The sequence below is a fragment of the Pseudorca crassidens genome, chromosome 15, assembly GCF_039906515.1.
Source record: "Pseudorca crassidens isolate mPseCra1 chromosome 15, mPseCra1.hap1, whole genome shotgun sequence".
Taxonomy (NCBI): domain Eukaryota; kingdom Metazoa; phylum Chordata; class Mammalia; order Artiodactyla; family Delphinidae; genus Pseudorca; species Pseudorca crassidens.
The window spans coordinates 5,920,207-5,939,954 of NC_090310.1; the positions used below are offsets into that span (position 1 = coordinate 5,920,207).

General features: G+C 52.1%; 1 protein-coding gene across 1 annotated transcript in view; it reads left to right on the forward strand.

Moving 5' to 3' along the window:
* LOC137206664 (myosin-16) overlaps positions 1-19,748 on the forward strand; it is a 59,185-nt gene that overhangs the window by 28,252 nt on the left and 11,185 nt on the right. The window contains exons 21-37 of the mRNA XM_067705581.1: positions 848-929; positions 3,067-3,240; positions 4,904-5,131; positions 6,149-6,253; positions 8,660-8,746; positions 8,967-9,112; positions 10,479-10,569; positions 11,019-11,075; positions 11,731-11,817; positions 12,107-12,352; positions 13,236-13,353; positions 14,614-14,741; positions 15,116-15,312; positions 16,606-16,738; positions 17,781-17,997; positions 19,155-19,291; positions 19,384-19,487. Of these exons, the coding sequence (XP_067561682.1) occupies positions 848-929; positions 3,067-3,240; positions 4,904-5,131; positions 6,149-6,253; positions 8,660-8,746; positions 8,967-9,112; positions 10,479-10,569; positions 11,019-11,075; positions 11,731-11,817; positions 12,107-12,352; positions 13,236-13,353; positions 14,614-14,741; positions 15,116-15,312; positions 16,606-16,738; positions 17,781-17,997; positions 19,155-19,291; positions 19,384-19,487 (2,337 nt within the window). The remainder of the gene's footprint in view (positions 1-847; positions 930-3,066; positions 3,241-4,903; positions 5,132-6,148; positions 6,254-8,659; positions 8,747-8,966; positions 9,113-10,478; positions 10,570-11,018; positions 11,076-11,730; positions 11,818-12,106; positions 12,353-13,235; positions 13,354-14,613; positions 14,742-15,115; positions 15,313-16,605; positions 16,739-17,780; positions 17,998-19,154; positions 19,292-19,383; positions 19,488-19,748) is intronic.

The window sequence follows — 19,748 nt, forward strand, 5'->3', positions numbered from 1 at the left end:
TCATCTTAAACTAAGTTAATTCCATCTGCAAAGACTCTTATTTCCAAATAAGATCACATTCACAGGTTCTGGGGGTTAGGACTTCAGCGTATCTTTTGGGAGGGGACACAATTCAACTCCTAACAGGGACCACCTAATATAAACCCTTCTCTTTACAGTCACTTTCACAGCCTTCCCCTTACTTGATCCATATGATGATGCTGTGAGAGGGATGTGGTAGGATCAGCACCCCCATTTTACAGATTGGAAACTGAGATCAGAGGGGTTAAGGTACTGGGCCAGGTCCCTGCAGAAAGAGTCAGGATTAGAAGCCAGAAATCCTTGTCCCAAATCGCTGCCCTCAGAATTGTGTTTCTCAGCCATCTCCCTAAAATGGTAATTAGAAAATAGCTCTGGCTACCCTGGCTGCCCTGTGGTTGACTCTGGCTCTTGTGGTCATAGTATTAGTAATAGTAACAGTAATGAATAAATAATAACAGTAATGAAGTCCTGATATCCACCAGCAGGGCCCCTGTGACCCCGGCCAAAGGCAGGGACACCAGTTAGGGGCTGAGTGGTGGGACTCAGTGCACAGAAGATCTTCAGTAAATGACAGTTGAAGGAAGCTGTCAGGGACAAGGAGGGCTGATTCCAGAGACCGCAGACTGATGGGATTTGGAGACTAACGGATGATTTCTGGTGAGGGAGCAGAAGGAGGGAAATGCAGGAAGAAATGAGCTCAACCCTGAGCTGTCCGGGAGGAGCTGGTTCCATCGGGGAGGCCAGTCCCCCGTCCCCTCCCCTGCCCCCCATGCCTTCATTTTAACCCATGCAATGCTGGATTCTTCCCTTTTTTTTTTTTTTGCAGAGTTGGCCTGAAGGTCATCCAGCGGAACACACGCAAGTTCCTGGAGCTGCGTTTCTGGGGCTGGTGGAAGCTCTACAACAAGGTGAGGACTGAGGGGCCGCAGCCCTGGGCGGAGGGGCCTCCTGGGGATGGGAGGCCGTGGGATGCTGCAGGGACAGTCTGAAAATGAGGGCACCTTGGAGGAAGAGTGTAGCCTCCTTCCAGGAGGGGGCTGAATCCTCCCTGAGAAAAACGATAGTGTGTCTTCCCAACTTTCAACTCATCCCTCAAAATAAAACCCACTTAGGATGCAGAGAGCCCCCTCCCCACAAAAGTGGGCTTGGTGTGCAGTGCCTCACCCTTGGGCATGTCGAAGCATCTCAGCTCCTTCAGTGAAGTCCTGGACTTTAGGAAATCATGGGATCCGACCTCTCCTTTCCCAGGCTGTTCTGAGGCAGCAGTGGGGGTGAGTGAGTCAGCCAGGAGGGGAGGCTGCAGGCGGCCAAGTAAGCAGTCCACCCTCAGCAAATGCAGGAGGCCACGAACCAACCTACTGCATGAGGCTCCAGTGGCGCTGGGGCATGGCGTCCCACCTGGGGTCCCTGTTACAAGGAAGCACGGCACTGGACCCGGGGGCAGGGCTGCCGCATTCAGGGGGCCAGAGGGCAGTGTTGTCTTGAGGGGCGGGGTGTTCAGGGCAGCTACGTGGAGGGTTGGCCCAGGCTCCAGGTCATCTTAGGGGGCCCTGAGCCCCCGACAACTCAAGCAGAAGCTTCTCTCCCCTCCCCATAGGGAAGAACTTTCTAACAATCCATGCTGACCACAAATTGAAAGGGAGGGACAGTAAGTTCTGCATCCCCAGCGGTGCCCATGCACAGGCCGGCCCACTGGAGGGCCTGAGGCGGCAGAGGGATCTAAACAAAAATTTCTCAAATTTAGTCAGTATGGCATTTTCCCCACCTGTTCTATGACTGACCTTCTTTCTTTACATCAACTCACTGTTTTATTTCGAAATTTTTATTTTAAAAGGAAACTTCACATCCTTACCTGTCTCATCCTAAGCAAACGTTATGCATAAAACTGTGGATTTCAAGAGTTCTTTTCATTTTTAAAAATTATTATTTTTCAAAATCATGTATTAAACTATTACTTTTCAAAATTATTTTTAAAGTAACCATGTAACAATGAAAATCAAAAGGTTTCCGTGCAAAGGTTGAATCCATCTCACCTGCCCCCTCAGTGTATGTATTACCCTTTGGGAAGCCCCAGACCAACAGCCTTTAAGATTCCTTCCAAGCCAGATATAAGTGACCACAGATGACAAGGAGACAGAGCCTAGAAACTTCTCTGCTCTTTACCAGAAAGTAAAACTTCACCAATTAAACGTAGCGGAGCAAGATCCTGTTCCAATAAGTGAAAACATAAAATTAAGTTAAAATCCTTTACTCTTAGCGTGTTAAGTGAGCTCTAACCTTATTTAACTAAGTCAGATAAGCTGAATCAATGGAAAAAAACAACACCTTGGGGGAGGCTTTCACTGGATAAAAAGTGTAACACAGTTGCAAGTGATACTTACTATCACATTTTTTTTTTTTTTTTGCGGTTCGCGGGCCTCTCACTGTTGTGGCCTCTCCCATTGCGGAGCACAGGCTCCGGACGCGCAGGCTCAGCGGCCATGGCTCACGGGCCCAGCCACTCCACGGCATGCGGGATCCTCCCGGACAGGGGCACGAACCCGTGTCCCCTGCATCGGCAGGCGGACTCTCAACCACTGCGCCACCAGGGAAGCCCACTATCAACTTTTTATGCAAATTTTGCACTGCAATATCCCAGATCCCCACAGACCAGGCTGGCGATGACAGGTTTATCTGTCATCTTCAAAGAGAGGCCATTCCTTCTCCCAAATCCATGGTGTTTGCACTCCTGAATAATGTATCCATAGATCAGGAAATATCCCGAGGGCCCGTCCTGCCTGCTCTGCTTGGTGCTGTAGAGACACCGAGGGCAGGAGGGAGATGGGGAGGGGCAGAGGGCAGGGCTCGTGGTCTAGCAGGGCAGAGGACCCAATGGACCCAGGCACTCTTGTAGGATGAGAAGTGCCAAATGCACAGAGCGGTCCAGACAGGTGCTGTGGGTGCAGAAGAGGAGCGACTATTCCTGGCTGAAGGCAAAGCAGCCCACACCTAGTCCCCTGGCAAAGCCCATCTCCCTAACACTCTGCAGTGTTGTTTGCCACCCAGGTCAAGCCACTCCTGAATGTGGCTCGGCAAGAGGAGGAGATGAAGGCCAAGGAGGAGGAGCTGAGGAACGCCATGGCCAAGACGCAGGAGCTGCTAGACAAGATCAAGGATCTGGAGGAGAAGATGGCCACGCTCAGCCAGGAGAAGAATGACCTCACCATCCAGCTGCAGGCAGTATGTGGGGCCCTGGGGGCAGCAGCAGGAGCTGGGGGCCTTGGCAAGAGTCAGACCCACAGAAGGAGGGAGAGTGGCCTTCTAAGAAGCTGTGTCCTTCCAGACGCTGGGGAATTCCCAGCCTTCTCTTTCTCTCATTGCCATGTCATCCTGGACCCAACTACCAAAAAGTCTCCATCAAATTCCTGTTCGCCCACAGCAGCAGGCTGAGCGTACACACATACAGTACATGCTGGGCCTGGGGCATCGTCCAGACATGGGGGCCACGAGATGGTGGGAGGAGCACCTCTGGGGTGAGCCTGGCTCCCTGGGGACCTAGGGAACTTGCCCTCTTTTCTCTGCTTCCTCTTCCTCGCCCATCAAGTGCAAACACAGAGGGGAGAACATATGACCTAGTTTCTGTGGGGAGCCTGACTCCCAATACGATGAGCAGGTTCACTGCCGTGACCCTTCTGGTTTACAAGGGTCCTTCCTTCTCTGATTCGAGCTTCACAACCACCTCATAAGACGCCCGATTTTCATGTGTATCTTCAGGGTAGGAAACTCCACTTGACCGACCTTTAGAGATTCGATCAAGGTCGCAAGCCGGTCAGTAGAAGACCCACAACTGGGAGGGGTCCAGTCCCATCTTGGTCATTCCTGCTCTGTCACAGCCACGTCTCCTCGCCGAGAGCGTGTCAGCACTTGCATTAGCTATCCATTTTCCCCAAGCTGTCTCTGACATCTTTTCTCCCATCCTTTCCACCCCCCTGAGAAGTTGCTCAGGCTAGGACCCTCATTTTATGTTTGGGGAGGCTGAGGCCGAGCGTGAATACAAGGATCAAAGAATCTTCCGTTTACAGAAGCGCCACGATGTGCTCCATCCCTTTATGCCTCACGATGATCATTTCCCTTATTTTGCAGAGAATGAATTTCAGTAAATTTATGCCACGAACCAAAAGTCATCTAGCTGGTCTGGTCTTCTGACTCCATGGGCAGTTGTTGTCTTACACCACTGACCCCATCTCAGGGAGACCCCAGTGGACACCCCGCTTGCCCCTCCTCTGACATTTACTGCCTGTGTGACTTTTGACAACTCCATCCCCTCTGCATATCGGTTCCCTCATCTCTGAACCCTAGCTTATAGATGATACCTGTCTGGCTTGCTTCTCAGTGTTGTTATAAGGAGAAACCAGGGACGGGAAATGGTTTGTTAACACGGAAGTGCTAAATCAATGCTGGGAGTTATTTGGGTGGACGTGCCCCTCCACGTTGGCAGATGCAAGCACAGGCCCACATGAGATCAGTGGATGAGACGGCAGAGCCTGAATGGACAGAGGCGTCCTGCCTGAGTGGCCCGGGCTTCTCCTAGGCCACTGCTAATGCCTTAAGGTGAATCTGATCACCTGGGGTCTCATTAAAAAGCAGATTCAGATGAACAGGTCACAGGTGGGGACTGAGATTTTGCATTCTAACCGGCTCACAGGTGATGCTGCTGCTGCTGGTCTGGGGACCACACTCCTGGACGAGGCTTCCTCACCAAGAAGCTCAGAGATAGCCAGCCCCTGTCCAGCCCCCAGGACACGTTTGTTGGGGGCCCATCAGCCCGAGGCCTATCCGTCAGCACGTTCCCCTGCAGGTGCCCGGCCCCTGCCCTTGACCAATACTCTCTTTCTTCCACCAGGAGCAAGAGAACCTGATAGATGCGGAGGAGCGCCTGACCCAGATGATGAAGACCAAGATGGAGCTGGAGAGCCAGATCTCTGACATGCGGGAGAGGCTGGAGGAGGAGGAGGGGACATCGGCCTCGCTGAGCGCCACCAAGCGCAAGCTGGAGGGGGAGCTCAGTGACCTCAAGCGGGACCTCGAGGGCCTGGAGACCACGCTGGCCAAGACGGAGAAGGAGAAGCAGGTGGGGAGGCCCCTGGGCCAGACCCTGCTCCTCCCAGGGCCAGGGAACCCCCAGCCCGCTGCCCTGCAGGGGCCACACCCAGAGCCCATATAGCAATGCTGCCCGGGACCCGAGCCACCAGCCACATGCAGCTATTTTAACTTAATTCATTACAATTTCAAATGTCGTTCCTCGGTCAACCTGGCCGCGTATGGAGGGCTCAGTAGCCGCTCGCAGCAAGTGCTACGATGTCGGATAGAGCAGACAGAGCACACGTCCATTGTTTGGACAGAGCAGCTTACTCAGGGGGCTGAGAGCTGTTCCCCTCGTGGGGACGCCCAGGCCTGGCTGGTTCTCCTCGTGCCTGGGATTCCTGGGCGTCTGCCTGGCCTTCTGCCCACTCAGCCTCAGCATCCCTGGGGCCCCTCACAGAACATCCTTCTGCAGCACCATGTCCACCCCTCCCCCTTCCCAGAGGAAGCAACCATATTGTAAGGTGGGGTCACCTTTAGCTGCTGGATTTCTGCCCAAACAAGCAGCTGCTGCCCTTCCAAGTGGCTCCCTGACTCCTGGTACCGTCTGGCTCGCCCTTGGTCCCAGGCCCCCTTCCTATCTCACAGTGGGTGGGGTCCCCGAGCAGGGGGAGGTGGATGCTGCCTAAGCCGGGGCGTCTGCAGCTTTGATGTGCACTCGAACCACAGGGACCTCAATAAGACGCAGGCTCTGGGCCAGCAGGTCCTGCGGGGCCCAGGGGCTATATTTCCAACACAGTCCCCGGCGAAGGCACGGCTGCCGTCCAAGGACCAGGCTCTGAGTAGCCAAGGCCTGACGGTGTTCTCTCTGTCCCCTCACCCCCAAGATTCTGACTTGGTTGGCTGGGCTGTGACCTGGGCATTGGTGTCTCTTAGGCTCCCAGGTGGCTCTGGGGAACAGCCAAGCTGAGAACCCTCTCTCGGGGCAAGTACTCTCCTCCCCTTCTCCCTCTGAGGGTGTTCCCAGCCTTAAAGTCCAGGCTCTCCCCTGCCGCCCCATCTCCAGGCCCTGGATCATAAGGTCCGCACCCTGACTGGGGACCTCTCGCTTCGAGAAGACTCTATCGCCAAGCTCCAGAAGGAGAAGAGGGCCCTGGAGGAGCTGCAGCAGGTAGGCACCGGCCACTTCTCCTCTTGGCGGAGCAAATGGAGCTCGGAGATGGGAGACCCTCATTCGAATCCCCGCTTTGCCGCCCATCAGCTGGGGCCCTTGGGGAAGTCACAGTGTCTCCCTACAACACAATGCCTTCATCAGTGAAGTGGACACAGTCACTTGCTACCTTCCTTCCAGGTTTGTTGTTAAGTGGGGTGAACATATCATTTATCACCCAAACTAGGACAGGTTTCAGAGTGAAAGGGGTCAGCAGGCATGCGTCAGAATGGTCCAGGCACAGTGGGAGGGATGCTCCCAGAGTCATAAGGATGAAGTGGGCGTATGGAAGTGCGCCGTGAGCTCTAAAGCACCAGGGAACCCTGATTCGTTGCGGCAACAACAGGCCTGAGTTCCTGAGGTCATGGGGAGCCCACCCGACTGTTTCAGTTGCTCCTGAGTGTGGAGCCAACTCTGACCACCCACCAGTGCTGACCATGGCGTGGAGCACCTCCTAACCTAGACACAGGTGCCAGGAGCAAATTGAAGCCCAGAACTAGACAGTGGACCCTCATCCCTGTGTTTGCTGACATCATGAATCTACAATATGTCCCCCGAGCACATTTCTCTGTCGCCTCTGGAAACACCTCCCCTTAGACTGTGACTCTCCATCGTATCAAACCCAGAACCCCCTGTTATAGCAAATATGCTCAGTTCTCATTATTCGGGGTAGCGATGTTCTATAGAGTCATTGAATTAGCAAATACTGAACCTTTGCTCTCGGGGAAATACAGGGTTATCTTCCTGCAAGCCTCTAGTCACAGCGTTTTCGTCAACCCCTCAATACATCATACATATGATGGTGATCAATACATTATCTTGTTTTATGTGTATTTCTGTTGAAAAACACCTTATTTAGTACATATCGTTTTTTGGGTTTTGGGGTTTTTTTGTTTTTTTTTTTGGCGGTACGCGGGCCTCTCACTGCTGTGGCCTCTCCCGTTCTGGAGCACAAGCTTCGGAGGCGCAGGCTCAGCGGCCATGGCTCACAGGCCCAGCCACTCCGCGGCATGTGGGATCTTCCCGGACCGGGGTACGAACCTGTGTCCCCTGTATCAGCAGGCGGACTCTCAACCACTGCGCCACCAGGGAAGCCCCAGTACATATTGTTGATACAGTGAACTCATGGTCAACAGCCCCTGTATCTCAGGCCTGAATGAAGCTCATCCAACACATAGATTTTCTCTGCAAGGCACATCACAGCCTTCTTGCGTCAGGAATGCCAGACAGCACTGCAGAACCGTGCTTCGCGCCACTGTAAGCAGTGAAATCACCAACAAAGAGCACTGACATGTAGAAAACGTGGCACTACATAGACTGGGAAAAGCACACATGTTTGCAGTCTGAGACGAACCAAGGAGACAGAGCATCATTTATCCGACCTCAGCTGGGAACATGCCCCGCTTTGCATGTCCACGAATGACCACGAAAGCACCATGAGTATTGATTTGGGGATTACAAATAAATTTTAGCGAGTAGGTAAACCGGCAAATAGATAATTCACGGATAATGAGGATCAACTGTATTTTGGAACGCCCTCTTACTATCCTGAATTGAAAATTATAATAATGTAACTAATATATAACTTCAGAAAAATCAATAGAGTGCCCTTCCATATAAAAGGAGAAATGAATGAAAGTAATTTATAGTAAATAATGGGGCTGTCAAAGTGTAAAAGCTCAGGCAGACCTAGGAGGGCTGCCTGCCCAAGCCCGTCTTTGAAGGCTGTAGACGGGCACCCGAGGGTGTGTTGGTGACTCAGGTAGCCAAGTGCGGTTGCTACCAGTGATGCAATTTTACAAAACAGTCAATAATTCTCAGGGAGATTTTAACAACAAGAAGTAAATCTTCTCTTAGTTTCCATGGTAGATCATTCTTTAAAATTGTAGTGTATACTAAATGAAAAAAATGTTGTGTTATGTGCGAAGAGGTACTAGGTTCTAGGTTCAGAAAAGTATAAATAGTTGTTTACTTACGTGAATGGCTGAATGCGACAGCAAATGTGTGAAATGCAGAATTATTCTTCATGGCACCCATTATCCAGAGCAAGGCCAGATGTCCAGTGTCCCTGGAAGCACCCACAAAGTACCAGTGAGGCCCCCAATCATTGTGACAACCAAAAGCACCACACCCCCCAAATTTCCTATATGCCCCGTGGAGAACCAGAGCCCCCAACAGACCCCTAGGGGCCCACCTGTGGCTGACGGGTGATCAGTGTGCCGTGGCCTCACCCACCACCCAGGAGCAGGTGCTCTGTAACTGATCACTGACATCATCAACTCAGCTCGGAAGTGATGGCAGAGAACCAGATCTGTTCAGCTGCTCCCGCCTGCCTCACAGGACACACACGTGTATCTTTCCTTCCAGAAAACCCTTGATGACCTGCAAGCCGAGGAGGACAAGGTGAACCATCTGACCAAGAACAACAGCAAGCTTAGCACCCAGATCCATGAGGTAATGCCCCGTCGTTGGGTCTGATTCTATAGCTCGACAGTCAGGTCTGTCCCAGGTCACAGGGATCTCAGATACATTTTGGGAAACTGGGAAGTGAGGCCCTTTCTGATGCCACAGCTAAGGAACCAGACCCAGTCTGGTTCTTTGTTGCATTCTGGCCTCAGACAACCCTCCCCACACACACACACCCTACTTTCTTTTGTATTTTTTGTCTCCGCAGCTGGAGGATAACTGGGAACAGGAAAAGAAAATCCGGGCGGAAGTGGAAAAAGCTCGCCGGAAAGCTGAGAGTGACTTGAAGATGACCATTGACAATCTCAATGAGATGGAGCGGTCCAAGCTAGATCTCGAGGAGGTGGTGAAAAAGTACGCAGTCTTTCATTTTGCCCATAGCAGTGTTAGCAATATCTAGCACTTCCTGGATGGCACCCGGCGCCAGGCACTCTGCTGAGGGCTTCATGTGTATCAGTGCATGTCCCCTGAACCTGCTCTGTACCAGGCACTGTGCTCAGCTCGGAGGATTAGGGAGGGAGGGGCAGGTGCTTCCCTGTTCTCAGGGAGTTCCCAGCCTCACACAGGGCCTGCTGGGCGCTGGAAAGGACACAGGTACTAAGCAATGCACCCACCCCAGAGGTCAGGGAGTCTTTGCAGAAACCTGAAAATTGGGCTCTCAAAGATCACAAGGAGTTGAGGGGATATGTTAGCAATATCACCCTGGTAATAACATGGAGCACATGTGGAGTGGAGAAAGCAGGAAGACAACTACTGCAATAGTCCAAGCATAAACCGGAACTGAGTAAGAGGCTGAAGGGATGGAGATAAGGAGGCAGGTAAGGAAAGCTTTTAGGGGGCAGAATTTGGACAATGCATCTTTTTAAAAAATATTTATTTATTTATTTATTTATTTATTTATTTATATGGTTGCGCCAGGTCTTAGTTGTGACAGGCGGGCTCCTTAGTTGTGGCACATGGTCTCCTTAGTTGTGGTATGCAAACTCTTAGTTGCAGCATGCATGTGGGATCTAGTTGCCCCAGCAGGGATCAAACCCAGGCCGCCTGCATTAGAAGCACAGAGTCTCATCTACTGTGCCACCAGGGAAGTCCCCTGGACAATGCATCTTTAAAGTACATTTTGCTAGGGCAATTCTAAAGCACCACAGGCTGCCAAGAGGGCGTGTGCAGCTAAATCTGCATCTCAGCACATTTCTTGCGAGGCACACCCAGAAGGTGCGGGTGACCCTGCCCATCCTCCCCACCTGCTTGGTCTCTGGCATCTTACCTCTCACACGTGGCTCTTGACACGTGGAACTCACATCAGGAGACAGCCTTTTGCAGAAAGATTTTGGAGGAACGTTTTCCCTAAAAAGGCCAAGCATCTGTGTGATGCTGGAGCCCCTAGACTGTAAGCTGCACCACAGCAGTGACTTCTGTCCGTTTTGTTCACTGATGTGTCCCTGGAACCCCAGACAATGTCTGGCACCAGGAGGGACTCAATAAATTGAAGGCAAATTAATAAATGCACAAGTGAATGAATGAGTGAGTGAAAAACCAGTGGAGCAAATCCTGGGGCTCTGTAGGGCGACTCATCTGTAGGGTGAGAAGGCCAGGGGTCAGGGCTGAGTGGGTCTCAGCAGGGTCAAGGTCTCCCCCGGCAGCCCCAGCTCCATTCCCGTGCCAGCTTGCTGGTCTAGCCTCAGAGCTTTTCCTCAGGAGGTCAAACCTTCTCTTGCAGGAGAGATATGGAAATCAATTCTGTCAACTCTAAATATGAGGATGAGCAGTCCCTGAATTCCACGCTGCAGCGGAAACTAAAGGAACACCAGGTCTGTCTGTGCGGGATGGAGGAGACCCAGATCCTCTTTTGAAAGGCACTGGCCTGCACCTTTGCTCACATCAGCGGATCTGCTGCTGCCACAGAGTCCTCAGAGACTGACTGATGTCCACCTCATGCTGGGATAAATTCCAAGTCCCCACAGTGGCCACAGGACCCTCCACAATAGCCCCTGCTCCCTCCCTGGCTTGTCACCCACCGTTCCCCCACCATTCCGTTCAGCCCCTCTGGCCCCTTGCGGGGTCTCACACACCCCAGCCTCCCTCCTGCCTCAGGACCATTGCACACGCTCTCTGTGGCCCGCTTCCCTCTGCTTTTGACAGCGTCCCGCATACACTTAGCTGCCTTCCATCATTTTCATTCTAAAAGGCCAGTGGGTGGGTCTCTAACTTCACCCAGGAGAGATAAATGTCCCGCTCTGTCTGCCTTTTTGCCTGCTAGGCCCGAATCGAGGAGCTGGAGGAAGAGCTGGAGGCTGAGAGGGCAATGAGAGCCAAGGTAAGTGAGATGCGTCTTCCTCCCTCCTTTCCTGAGGCAAAGGACCCAGTGAAGCCAGAATCCAACAACGAGCAGAAACTCCTGTTGAGAAACCAGTAGGGAGGAGGATGGGGTTCCGGTTGGAAAGGACTTGTTGTTTCTTGAGCACCTACTGTGTGCCAGGCACTGTGCTACACGTGCCCATTCATGACGACGTAAGAGGCGCAGATGCTCTTTGTTGTGCGGTCCAAGGAGAGTGGGCAATGTTAGCCTGGGGACTGGAAGACTGCATTCAACAGGCTGAGGTTGGGAGGAGTTTCTAGGCAAAGGGAATCAAATAGCACTTATGTGCACAGGTACAAAGGTGTGAAAGGAAGAGCCAGGAGTGGAGGAAGGCTTGAGGGCAGGGATCCTGTAGGGAGATGGATCGTAACACACCTAACTCCAGCTTCAGCCCAGCTGGGCTGGGTGGCAGGATGGGGACTAAGGCCCCCCCAGTGCAGGGAAGAGGACAGAGAGCATCCTCTGCTGTGTGTGGGGGGGGTGACGGGCAGAGTGCAGAGCTCCCCACGCGCAGGCCCCTGGCCTCACAAACGCCACGTGGTGATCACAATCCTTACCAGAGAAACAGGGGTTCTTGGACGGCCAAGGTCAGTGTTATCCCATCTCCCCCCAGGTGGAGAAACAACGCAGTGACCTGTCCCGAGACCTCGAAGACCTCAGTGACAGGCTGGAAGAGGCTGGGGGAGCCACATCTGCTCAGGTACCATCCTCGGGGTGTCCAGGAACCCCGATTCCTGCCTGCCTGCCTGCGTGGAGAAACAAATGCTGGACGATGAGCAGGGGGATAAGGACCAGTTAGTTCCTGCTGAATTCCCGGGGCTCCCTTGAGGAGAAACCAATCAATGATAAAGAATAGGCAAGAGGGGGCTGGTTCAGTCCACTTTCTTCTGGGGCTCCTCGGTTCAGTGGATGCAGGTGGGATTTGGACTGAATGCCCCAGGGAGGCCAGCACCGGCCAGCCCGCTAGCCCTTCTTCTGCTCCGCCCCAGATCGAGCAGAACCGCAAGCGGGAGGCCGAGCTGCTGAAGCTGCGGCGAGAGCTGGAGGAGGTGGCCCTGCAGAGCGAGGCAGCGGCCTCCACACTGCGCAAGAAGCACACAGACTCCATGGCCGAGCTGACCGAGCACGTGGAGAACCTGCAGAGGGTCAAGTCCAAGCTGGAGAAGGACAAGCAGGTCATGAAGGCCGAGATCGACGACCTCAACGCCAGCGTGGAGACCATACAGAAGTCCAAGGTGAGGGGGAACACCCCGCAGAACCTTCACAAATAATATCCCCCGAGTCCCCCGACAGGCCCAAGGTCCATTCTAGATGCTGTGAAGGGAACCAAGATGGACCCATCACAGACCCCACTGGCTGTGTGTATAACCTCGGCCAAGGTGCACAACCTAACCGTGCCTCGGCTTCCCCATCTGTAAAATGGGGAATAATGATAGTCCCCACCTCATAGTGCTGTTGTTAGGGCTACGACAGTTCCTGGCACGTAAGAAAAGCTCAATAAATGTGAGCTATTAGGATCATCGTGACATTAGTATGACTATATCCTCCAGGAGTTGGAGACTTAGTAGGAGAAACAATCATCGCCACAATGAAAAAGTGATATGTGGCAAGAAAGAAAATTAAGTACAATTAAAGTAAAATTAAGCCACTCAACATGCATTTATCCAGCCCCTGCCACAGGAAGAGTCTTCTTGTGACACAAGGGAAGTGGCGGGTGGTGCTCCAAAGGTGAGCAGGGATGATGCTTTGGGGGTCCAGGTCCCAGCCAACTAGTGTCTCCAAACTTCAGACACTCACGAGGCATCTTCGTAGTTCCTGTTTTATCTGCAGGCGCCTGCTCTAATGCTGGTATTTTTCCTTAAATTAACTGGCTCCCGGCATTTTCCTATCGAGTGAGGTCAGCAGGGGCCCGGGAGTGAGGGGCTGTGTGCCAACCCAAAGGCTCTGGGCTTACGTTGATAGAAAATGGTGAGCCACTGGAGGTTTCTGAGACAGGGATGTTCTAGAAGGATGAGGTAGGTGGCCTGGGAGGCTGCACTAGGGCAGCGCAGCTGGGAAGCAGGGAGGGCCTGGCCTGGCCCTCCCCATTTCCCCACTGGGTTCGTTCTCCCTGAGCAGATGAATGCCGAGGCCCACGTTCGAAAGCTGGAAGATAACTTATCAGAGGCCAATGCCAAGGTGGCTGAGCTGGAGCGGAACCAGGCGGAAATCAACGCCATCAGGACCCGCCTCCAAGGTGAGCTCTCCCCTCCCCACAGCTTCCTAAGGAACAGTGCATGGAAAGGAGTGGGGATCCTCAAGGAAACTGAAAGAGTACCTGGGTGCCCTCCCAGAGCTTCCTTGACCTTGGAAAATCCACATCCCCTGTGAGGAGACGAGAAGATTTTCTTCCTCCCACTGAGTGCTCCAAGTAACGTCTTTACAGTGTAAAACAGGGAACACTGTCCAAAACATTTTCCTATCAGTTCTCTCAGCCACCCCGTGAGATCAGCAGGAGGAGCAGTAATACCGACAAAACACAATTTTCAAACATTTTCAAACATGACCTGCCTACTAACGTAAAGCGAACACGTGTCACTAATGAGGGAACCAGAAAAATGGGAAAACTGCCTTTGAAAAGCACCTGAGAGGGCCGAGATTTACACAGCCAGTCGGGAAAGGAATGTTTCAGTAACTCTGCTGAGTTAGATGCAAAACTGGTTCATGTCCTATGCGGCAATAATACTGCAACCTCTAGGTTTGATTTGGGGTTTTTTCTACCAGAAGAAATTCTCTGCATCTCTAGGTCAAAACTAATTTGCAACTCATCAATATGCAAGTTAACGTCTGACTTCGCAGAGTCTGGGCTCTAAAGAGGGGTCAACAGTTAAGTCAAGCAAAGGTGCATTTCCTTCGAGAAGTTAACGCTCCTGAGGCGCACCAGTTAGACAACACTCTCGTTTGACACCAGACAACCTCCTTTGGCCTTACTTTCCACATTCTGAATACTTTTTAAAATCAGTATCCCCATTTGATGGATAAGAAGAGTGAAACTCAGTGAGGTGAAGTGACGTGCCCATGGTCACAAAACCGAAGATACAGGGCAGAACTGGGAACCCTTGCTGGTTCTCTGGCTCATGCACCTTCTCCTGGCCTCTGGCTCCGGAGAGCAGTCTACAAATGACAGGAGTGTAGGTTCTGGGACCGTGACAAATGCTTTTTTTTTCAAAGTAAACGACTGTTTTCTCCAAACTTCTTTGCTGTATCTCCTGCCAGGGGCTTCGCTATCTGAAGCCGCTTATCCCATGCAAATCACCTGGATGGTGGCGACCCTTGGGCACTTGCTCCCCTCCTGGGCCCACTAGATTTGGGCAGCTGATGCGGTGGTCGCCCTGCTCCCCATTCCAGCTCAGCTGGCCGAGCCACTATACTGATGGGCACTTTGGGAGCAAGGCTTAGGATCTGGCGGGGGAGCTAGTTCTCCACCCAACGCTTCTTCCGTTCCCTTCTCGCCCAGCTGAAAACAGTGAACTGAGCCGGGAATATGAAGAATCCCAGAGCCGGCTTAATCAGATCCTGAGGATAAAGACGTCCCTGACATCACAGGTGGACGATTACAAGAGGCAGCTGGATGAAGAGTCCAAGGTTGGTTTGGGGGTGAGGTAGGGGGTGACAGAGCTGCCTCCTTGAAAAAAGTCATATGTTATGAAGATGTAGAAGGAACATGAAAAATATTTGATTCCACTGCAAGTAAAAGAGTTAACAACAAAACCAGAGTACGCTATATGTGCGACCAAATGAAATTAACGGAATTACGTATCCTTGTGGATAGTAATTGGAAGAAATCAAGGAAAGTTAAACCCTGGTGGTTTGGGTTGTAGACTCCTGTGTCTCCCCCCACCGCCCCCTGCCCTGCCTTTACCCCGCTGTACTGTTGATCCAACGTCGTGTATCTCTAAGTGATGGCCCTGGGTGCCACAGAGCTGGGGGGCCCTGACAGGCTGGTCTGGTCACCGCAGTCCCGCAGCACGGCCGTGGTGAGTCTTGCCAACACCAAGCACGACCTGGACCTGCTGAAGGAGCAGCTGGAGGAGGAGCAGGGAGGCAAGTCGGAGCTGCAGCGCCTTGTGTCCAAACTCAACACCGAGGTGACCACCTGGAGGACCAAGTATGAGACGGACGCCATCCAGAGGACCGAGGAGCTGGAGGAGACCAAGTGAGCGTCACCCTGCGCCAGAAGGGCCGGGAAGGCCAGCGGGTTGGCGGGTGGGTGCGAGGTGGGGGCCTGAGCACCACAGCCACAGCTGACGCCAGGGCCACACCCAGGAGAGGGCAGTTCAGGGGCCCCTCTTAAAGGGGGGACGAGTGTCAGGACAGGGAGCCCACTTCGTGCCCTCACCAGGTCACGCACTGCGTGCCCCACTGCTTTCAGCTTCCCTCTTCAAGGGCTCTCTTACCTACATCTTCTGCCCAGAAATGCTCAGGCTCCCTGCAGGGAAGTCAGGATGGTGGGGGGGCGGGATCTGCCTCCAGGCAGGGCTTCTCTGCCTCTGAAGTGCTCAGGAAGCTTCCATGGGCCTGGTGGGACTGGGGTGAGGCCCCTCGGTGATGCTGAGAGGACACGGGCCACGCTCCGTGGCAGAGGTCCCCCCTCGGCCAGTTCCCCAGCTCTGTGGCGAATGCCCTCAAGTCCTTTGAACTTTCTTCCTTCACAAACTAGAGACACAAACGCTCTGCTTGACGGGCCTGAGGAAACAAGAGTGGACACATGAACATGGCTCCGAGCTGCCCTCTTGCACAAGAGGCTGGCGTGGGTGCCCGTGGGCCAGGGCACCCAGGGAAGGCCTGCACGTGAGCCCCTGGTGCCAGGCGGGGAGGGAACCCCAGCCTGCCACTGGTGCCTTCCATCCACTGGAATTTGTGGTGACAGCATAGCGCAGTGCCTTCCAGCTGACATCAATCTTTATCTGGCACTCTTTATTCACTGAGCCTACACCTGCCTTCCTGCAGCTCCACCTCCTGCCCTCCAGCCCTTTTCTAATATTTTCTATTGAGAGCTGTGGGGGCTGCCTGGTCCCACCCCAGGCTCTCACTCCGAGCTAAACCTCAATTTCAAACCCTCCCCTCTCTCTGCCTGGAACCTCTTCCCCAGACACCCACAGGGTCCTGGCCTTTGCACATGTGTCCCCTCCCTGCTTTATTTTCCCATAGTGCTTATGTCACTTTGTTGTGTTTTCTGTCCCCCCTCTAGAACAGAAGTTTTGAGGGCAGGGATCTTAGTCTGTTTTATTCACTGCTATTTCCCTAATGCCTAGAATAGGACTTGGCACTGAGTAGAAACAATGAATATTTGTGGAATGGATGACTGGACACTGGTTGCTCTGTGCCAAACACCCCCGTTTTTATCTGCATCTTCTCCATTGTGACACCAGAGCTCAGCGCCATGCTGGGCTCCCCTGCCCCTGGGTGCCTATGTTTCCTTGATGGCCTCTCTTGCTCTCATCCACAGGAGAAAACTGGCCGCCAGGCTCCAGGAGGCAGAAGAGACGGCTGAAGCCGCCCAGGCCCGAGCCGCCTCCCTCGAGAAAAACAAACAGAGACTCCACGCAGAAGTTGAGGACCTCACCATCGACTTGGAGAAGGTCAGAGGGCCAAATGCTCCAAGGCTGACCATTTGCTGGGCCCAACAGCCCACGGGAAGCTGGATGAGACTGTCACATGTTGGGTTAGCAAGAAGGAACAGGTGGCCCAAGAGGGTGGAGAACAGGGTTTGCAGTCAGGCCCACTGTTCACTGCTTGAACATGTGTCAACATGCTCATGATTCTGAGATCTTAACTCAACCAGCCACTATTTAAATAGGTACGTGACAAGGATAAAACTCAGTCCCGGGAAGTCCAGGAACCTATTGCCCCTGTTCCCCTTCCTCTTCTGCAAACCATGTTCCACACACTTTGTGTGGCTAAATATTCCTGTTTGCATCCCTAGTTCAGACTGATTCGCCAGTCTTTAGCAAAATTAAATAAGATTTCCACTGGCACACACCAACCCAGTCTTGGTCCAGATAAGGTCATAGCCATGTGAGAGGCTTTGGGGGGAAAAAGTCCTAAAACCCCAAGGTTTTTGCTCCCTCCAAATTAAGAAGTTAAGCAGAAAAAAAAAAAAGAAGAAATTAAGCAGAAATTTACAACGTCTAATATTGTGCAGCAGCAAATACACAGTTGCGGGGAGTTATGAAAAAGATGGAAGGGCTGTGAGAATAATATCTAAGAATAATGAGCTTTGATGAACAAGAAAAATAATACCCACCCATCTCTGAGTTGGGCAATGATATATATTAGTATGTTATAGAGAAATACGTTATGGGGAGTTAGGTGAACATCATAAATCTGGGAAGGTTGTTGTGGCCCAGATCCCTCCTTTTACACCTGAGAAAACCCTCACCTGGGAAGATAAGGTGGGCGGCCCAAGGTCACACATCTAGTAGTAGATGTTTTGGAACCGAAACATAATTTCTGGACTCCTTATTCTGTGCTTGTGCCACAAATGTTGAATTCTATCCCCATTCGAAGAAGTCTGGGGTCACCAGAGTTACTGGAGAGGTAGAGGGAAGGAAGGGAGGGGGCAGAAGGAGGGGAAAGGCACAGGAAAGGCAGACCCCTGACACCATCCCCTCCTCACCCCAGGCCAACGCCGCGGCCGCAGCCCTGGACAAGAAGCAGCGGGTCTTTGACAAGATGCTGGCTGAGTGGCAGCAGAAGTGCGAGGAGCTGCAGGTGGAGGTGGACACCTCCCAGAAGGAGTGCCGCATGTACATGACCGAGAGCTTCAAGATCAAGACCGTCTACGAGGAGTGCCTGGAGCACCTGGAGTCGGTGAAGAAGGAGAACAAGACCCTGCAGGGTGAGTCTGGGGGCAGGTGGACGGGCCTGCAGGGACGAGGACACAGCCGGACCCCCCCCCCGCCGTCATGGGTCTGAGCACCCAGCGCATAGTAGGTGCACAATCAGTGTTTGCTGACTGGCTGGCAAGCACTTGGTCAAAGCATGTGGGCATTCCGCAGTATAACTTCAGGCAGGTGAGTTACCTGGTTCTTCTGTGCCTCATCTGTAAAATGGGGAAATAATACTGCCTTCCGTGTAAGGCTGTTGAGATAATGAAATAAGATAAAAATGTCTTAAGTCTTCGCTCGGTAGAGTAGCTAGTCAAATAAGGGCTCAGGAGATTTTAGATATTGAGCCCTTCCATCTACCATATGTAAATAATATGTGTATGCATATGTGTTTCTTACATATAGGAGTCTCAGGCTGGAATTTCATTCTGTTGGATATTGCTTGAAAAGTGTTGGTTATCTAATCTTGCCACATGAAATTTGTATTATTTGTTTCTGTGGTTTTCCTAAACACAAACTCAGTGTTCAAGAGATGTCACTTTTTTCCATTTTTGAAGAACTGTTTTGGGGCCCCTGTTCTGCTGAGCAGCAGAAATGAAAACTCAGCCAGTGCAGGGTTTCCTCAATCTGGGCTGCCCCACCCTGCTTCCTCCCCAGGGTTGTATTTGAGTCCTGGTGGGGGCGGGGGGGTTGATGTAGCATCACTGCAATGGAAGGTAGAAAAAGATGGTCCTTGATTGTCCCCAAAGCTGCCCAAGGTCCTATGAGTCACTCCCAGAGGAGCTCTCTGCTTACAGGAGATAATCTTGAGAGTCAACTGTTTAAGGCCTCTCTCTGCTTTCTTAATTTCAGAAGTGTAAGTACTGAAGGACTTGGGCATAAAGTAAATACAAGTTAAAGACTGGGGAGGAAGAGCTGAACCAGATATAGGTTGACTGGACTAGGAGAGGAAGGAAAAGAGGAGGGGGGGGTTATGATCAAGTGCTGCTGAGGGTCCCTGCCTACCACCCCCTATCAGCTCCTGATGCAGGTGAGAAAAGATAGAGGAATAATTGTGTCACATGCCATTACCCCAGGAAGCCGATAGTCCTCATGCTTCTTGTTAACAAAATATTCTTCTTGTTAACAAGAATATTGCTTCTTGTTAACAAGAATATTCCTTTCTCAGAGGAGATAAAGGAACTGATTGATCAGCTGGGTGAGGGAGGACGGAGTATACATGAGCTGCAGAAAATGAAGAAAAAATTGGAGGTTGAGAAGGAAGAACTCCAGGTGGCCCTGGAGGAAGCTGAGTCTTCCCTGGAGGTAACCATGTGGTCATCACATTGGGGGCTGGAACTTGGCCAGGGACCACACACCTGCTGGGCCAGGAAGACTGATGTTTATATTCCTGGCAGGTTGAAGAGAGCAAGGTGATTCGAATTCAGCTGGAACTGGCTCAGGTGAAAGCTGATATTGACCGGAGAATCCACGAGAAAGAAGAGGAATTTGAAGCTACGAGGTATGAGGCTGATGGGACAGGAGACTGAGTCTAGGTAGCATGATGGAGCAGAGTCCAGAAACCTGGGTCTCTGCCACATACCAGTCATGTGTGAGCTTGGGCAATTTAGGTGAGCCTCTCTGAACCTGTTTCCTCATCTGTGAAATGGGAATAATGATGGTACCTCATACTAATATGGCACTCTCTGGTGTGCACTTAGAAATATAGTACTTTAGTGATTCATCACAAAACCCCATGAGATAATAACCCAATTCAAAAATG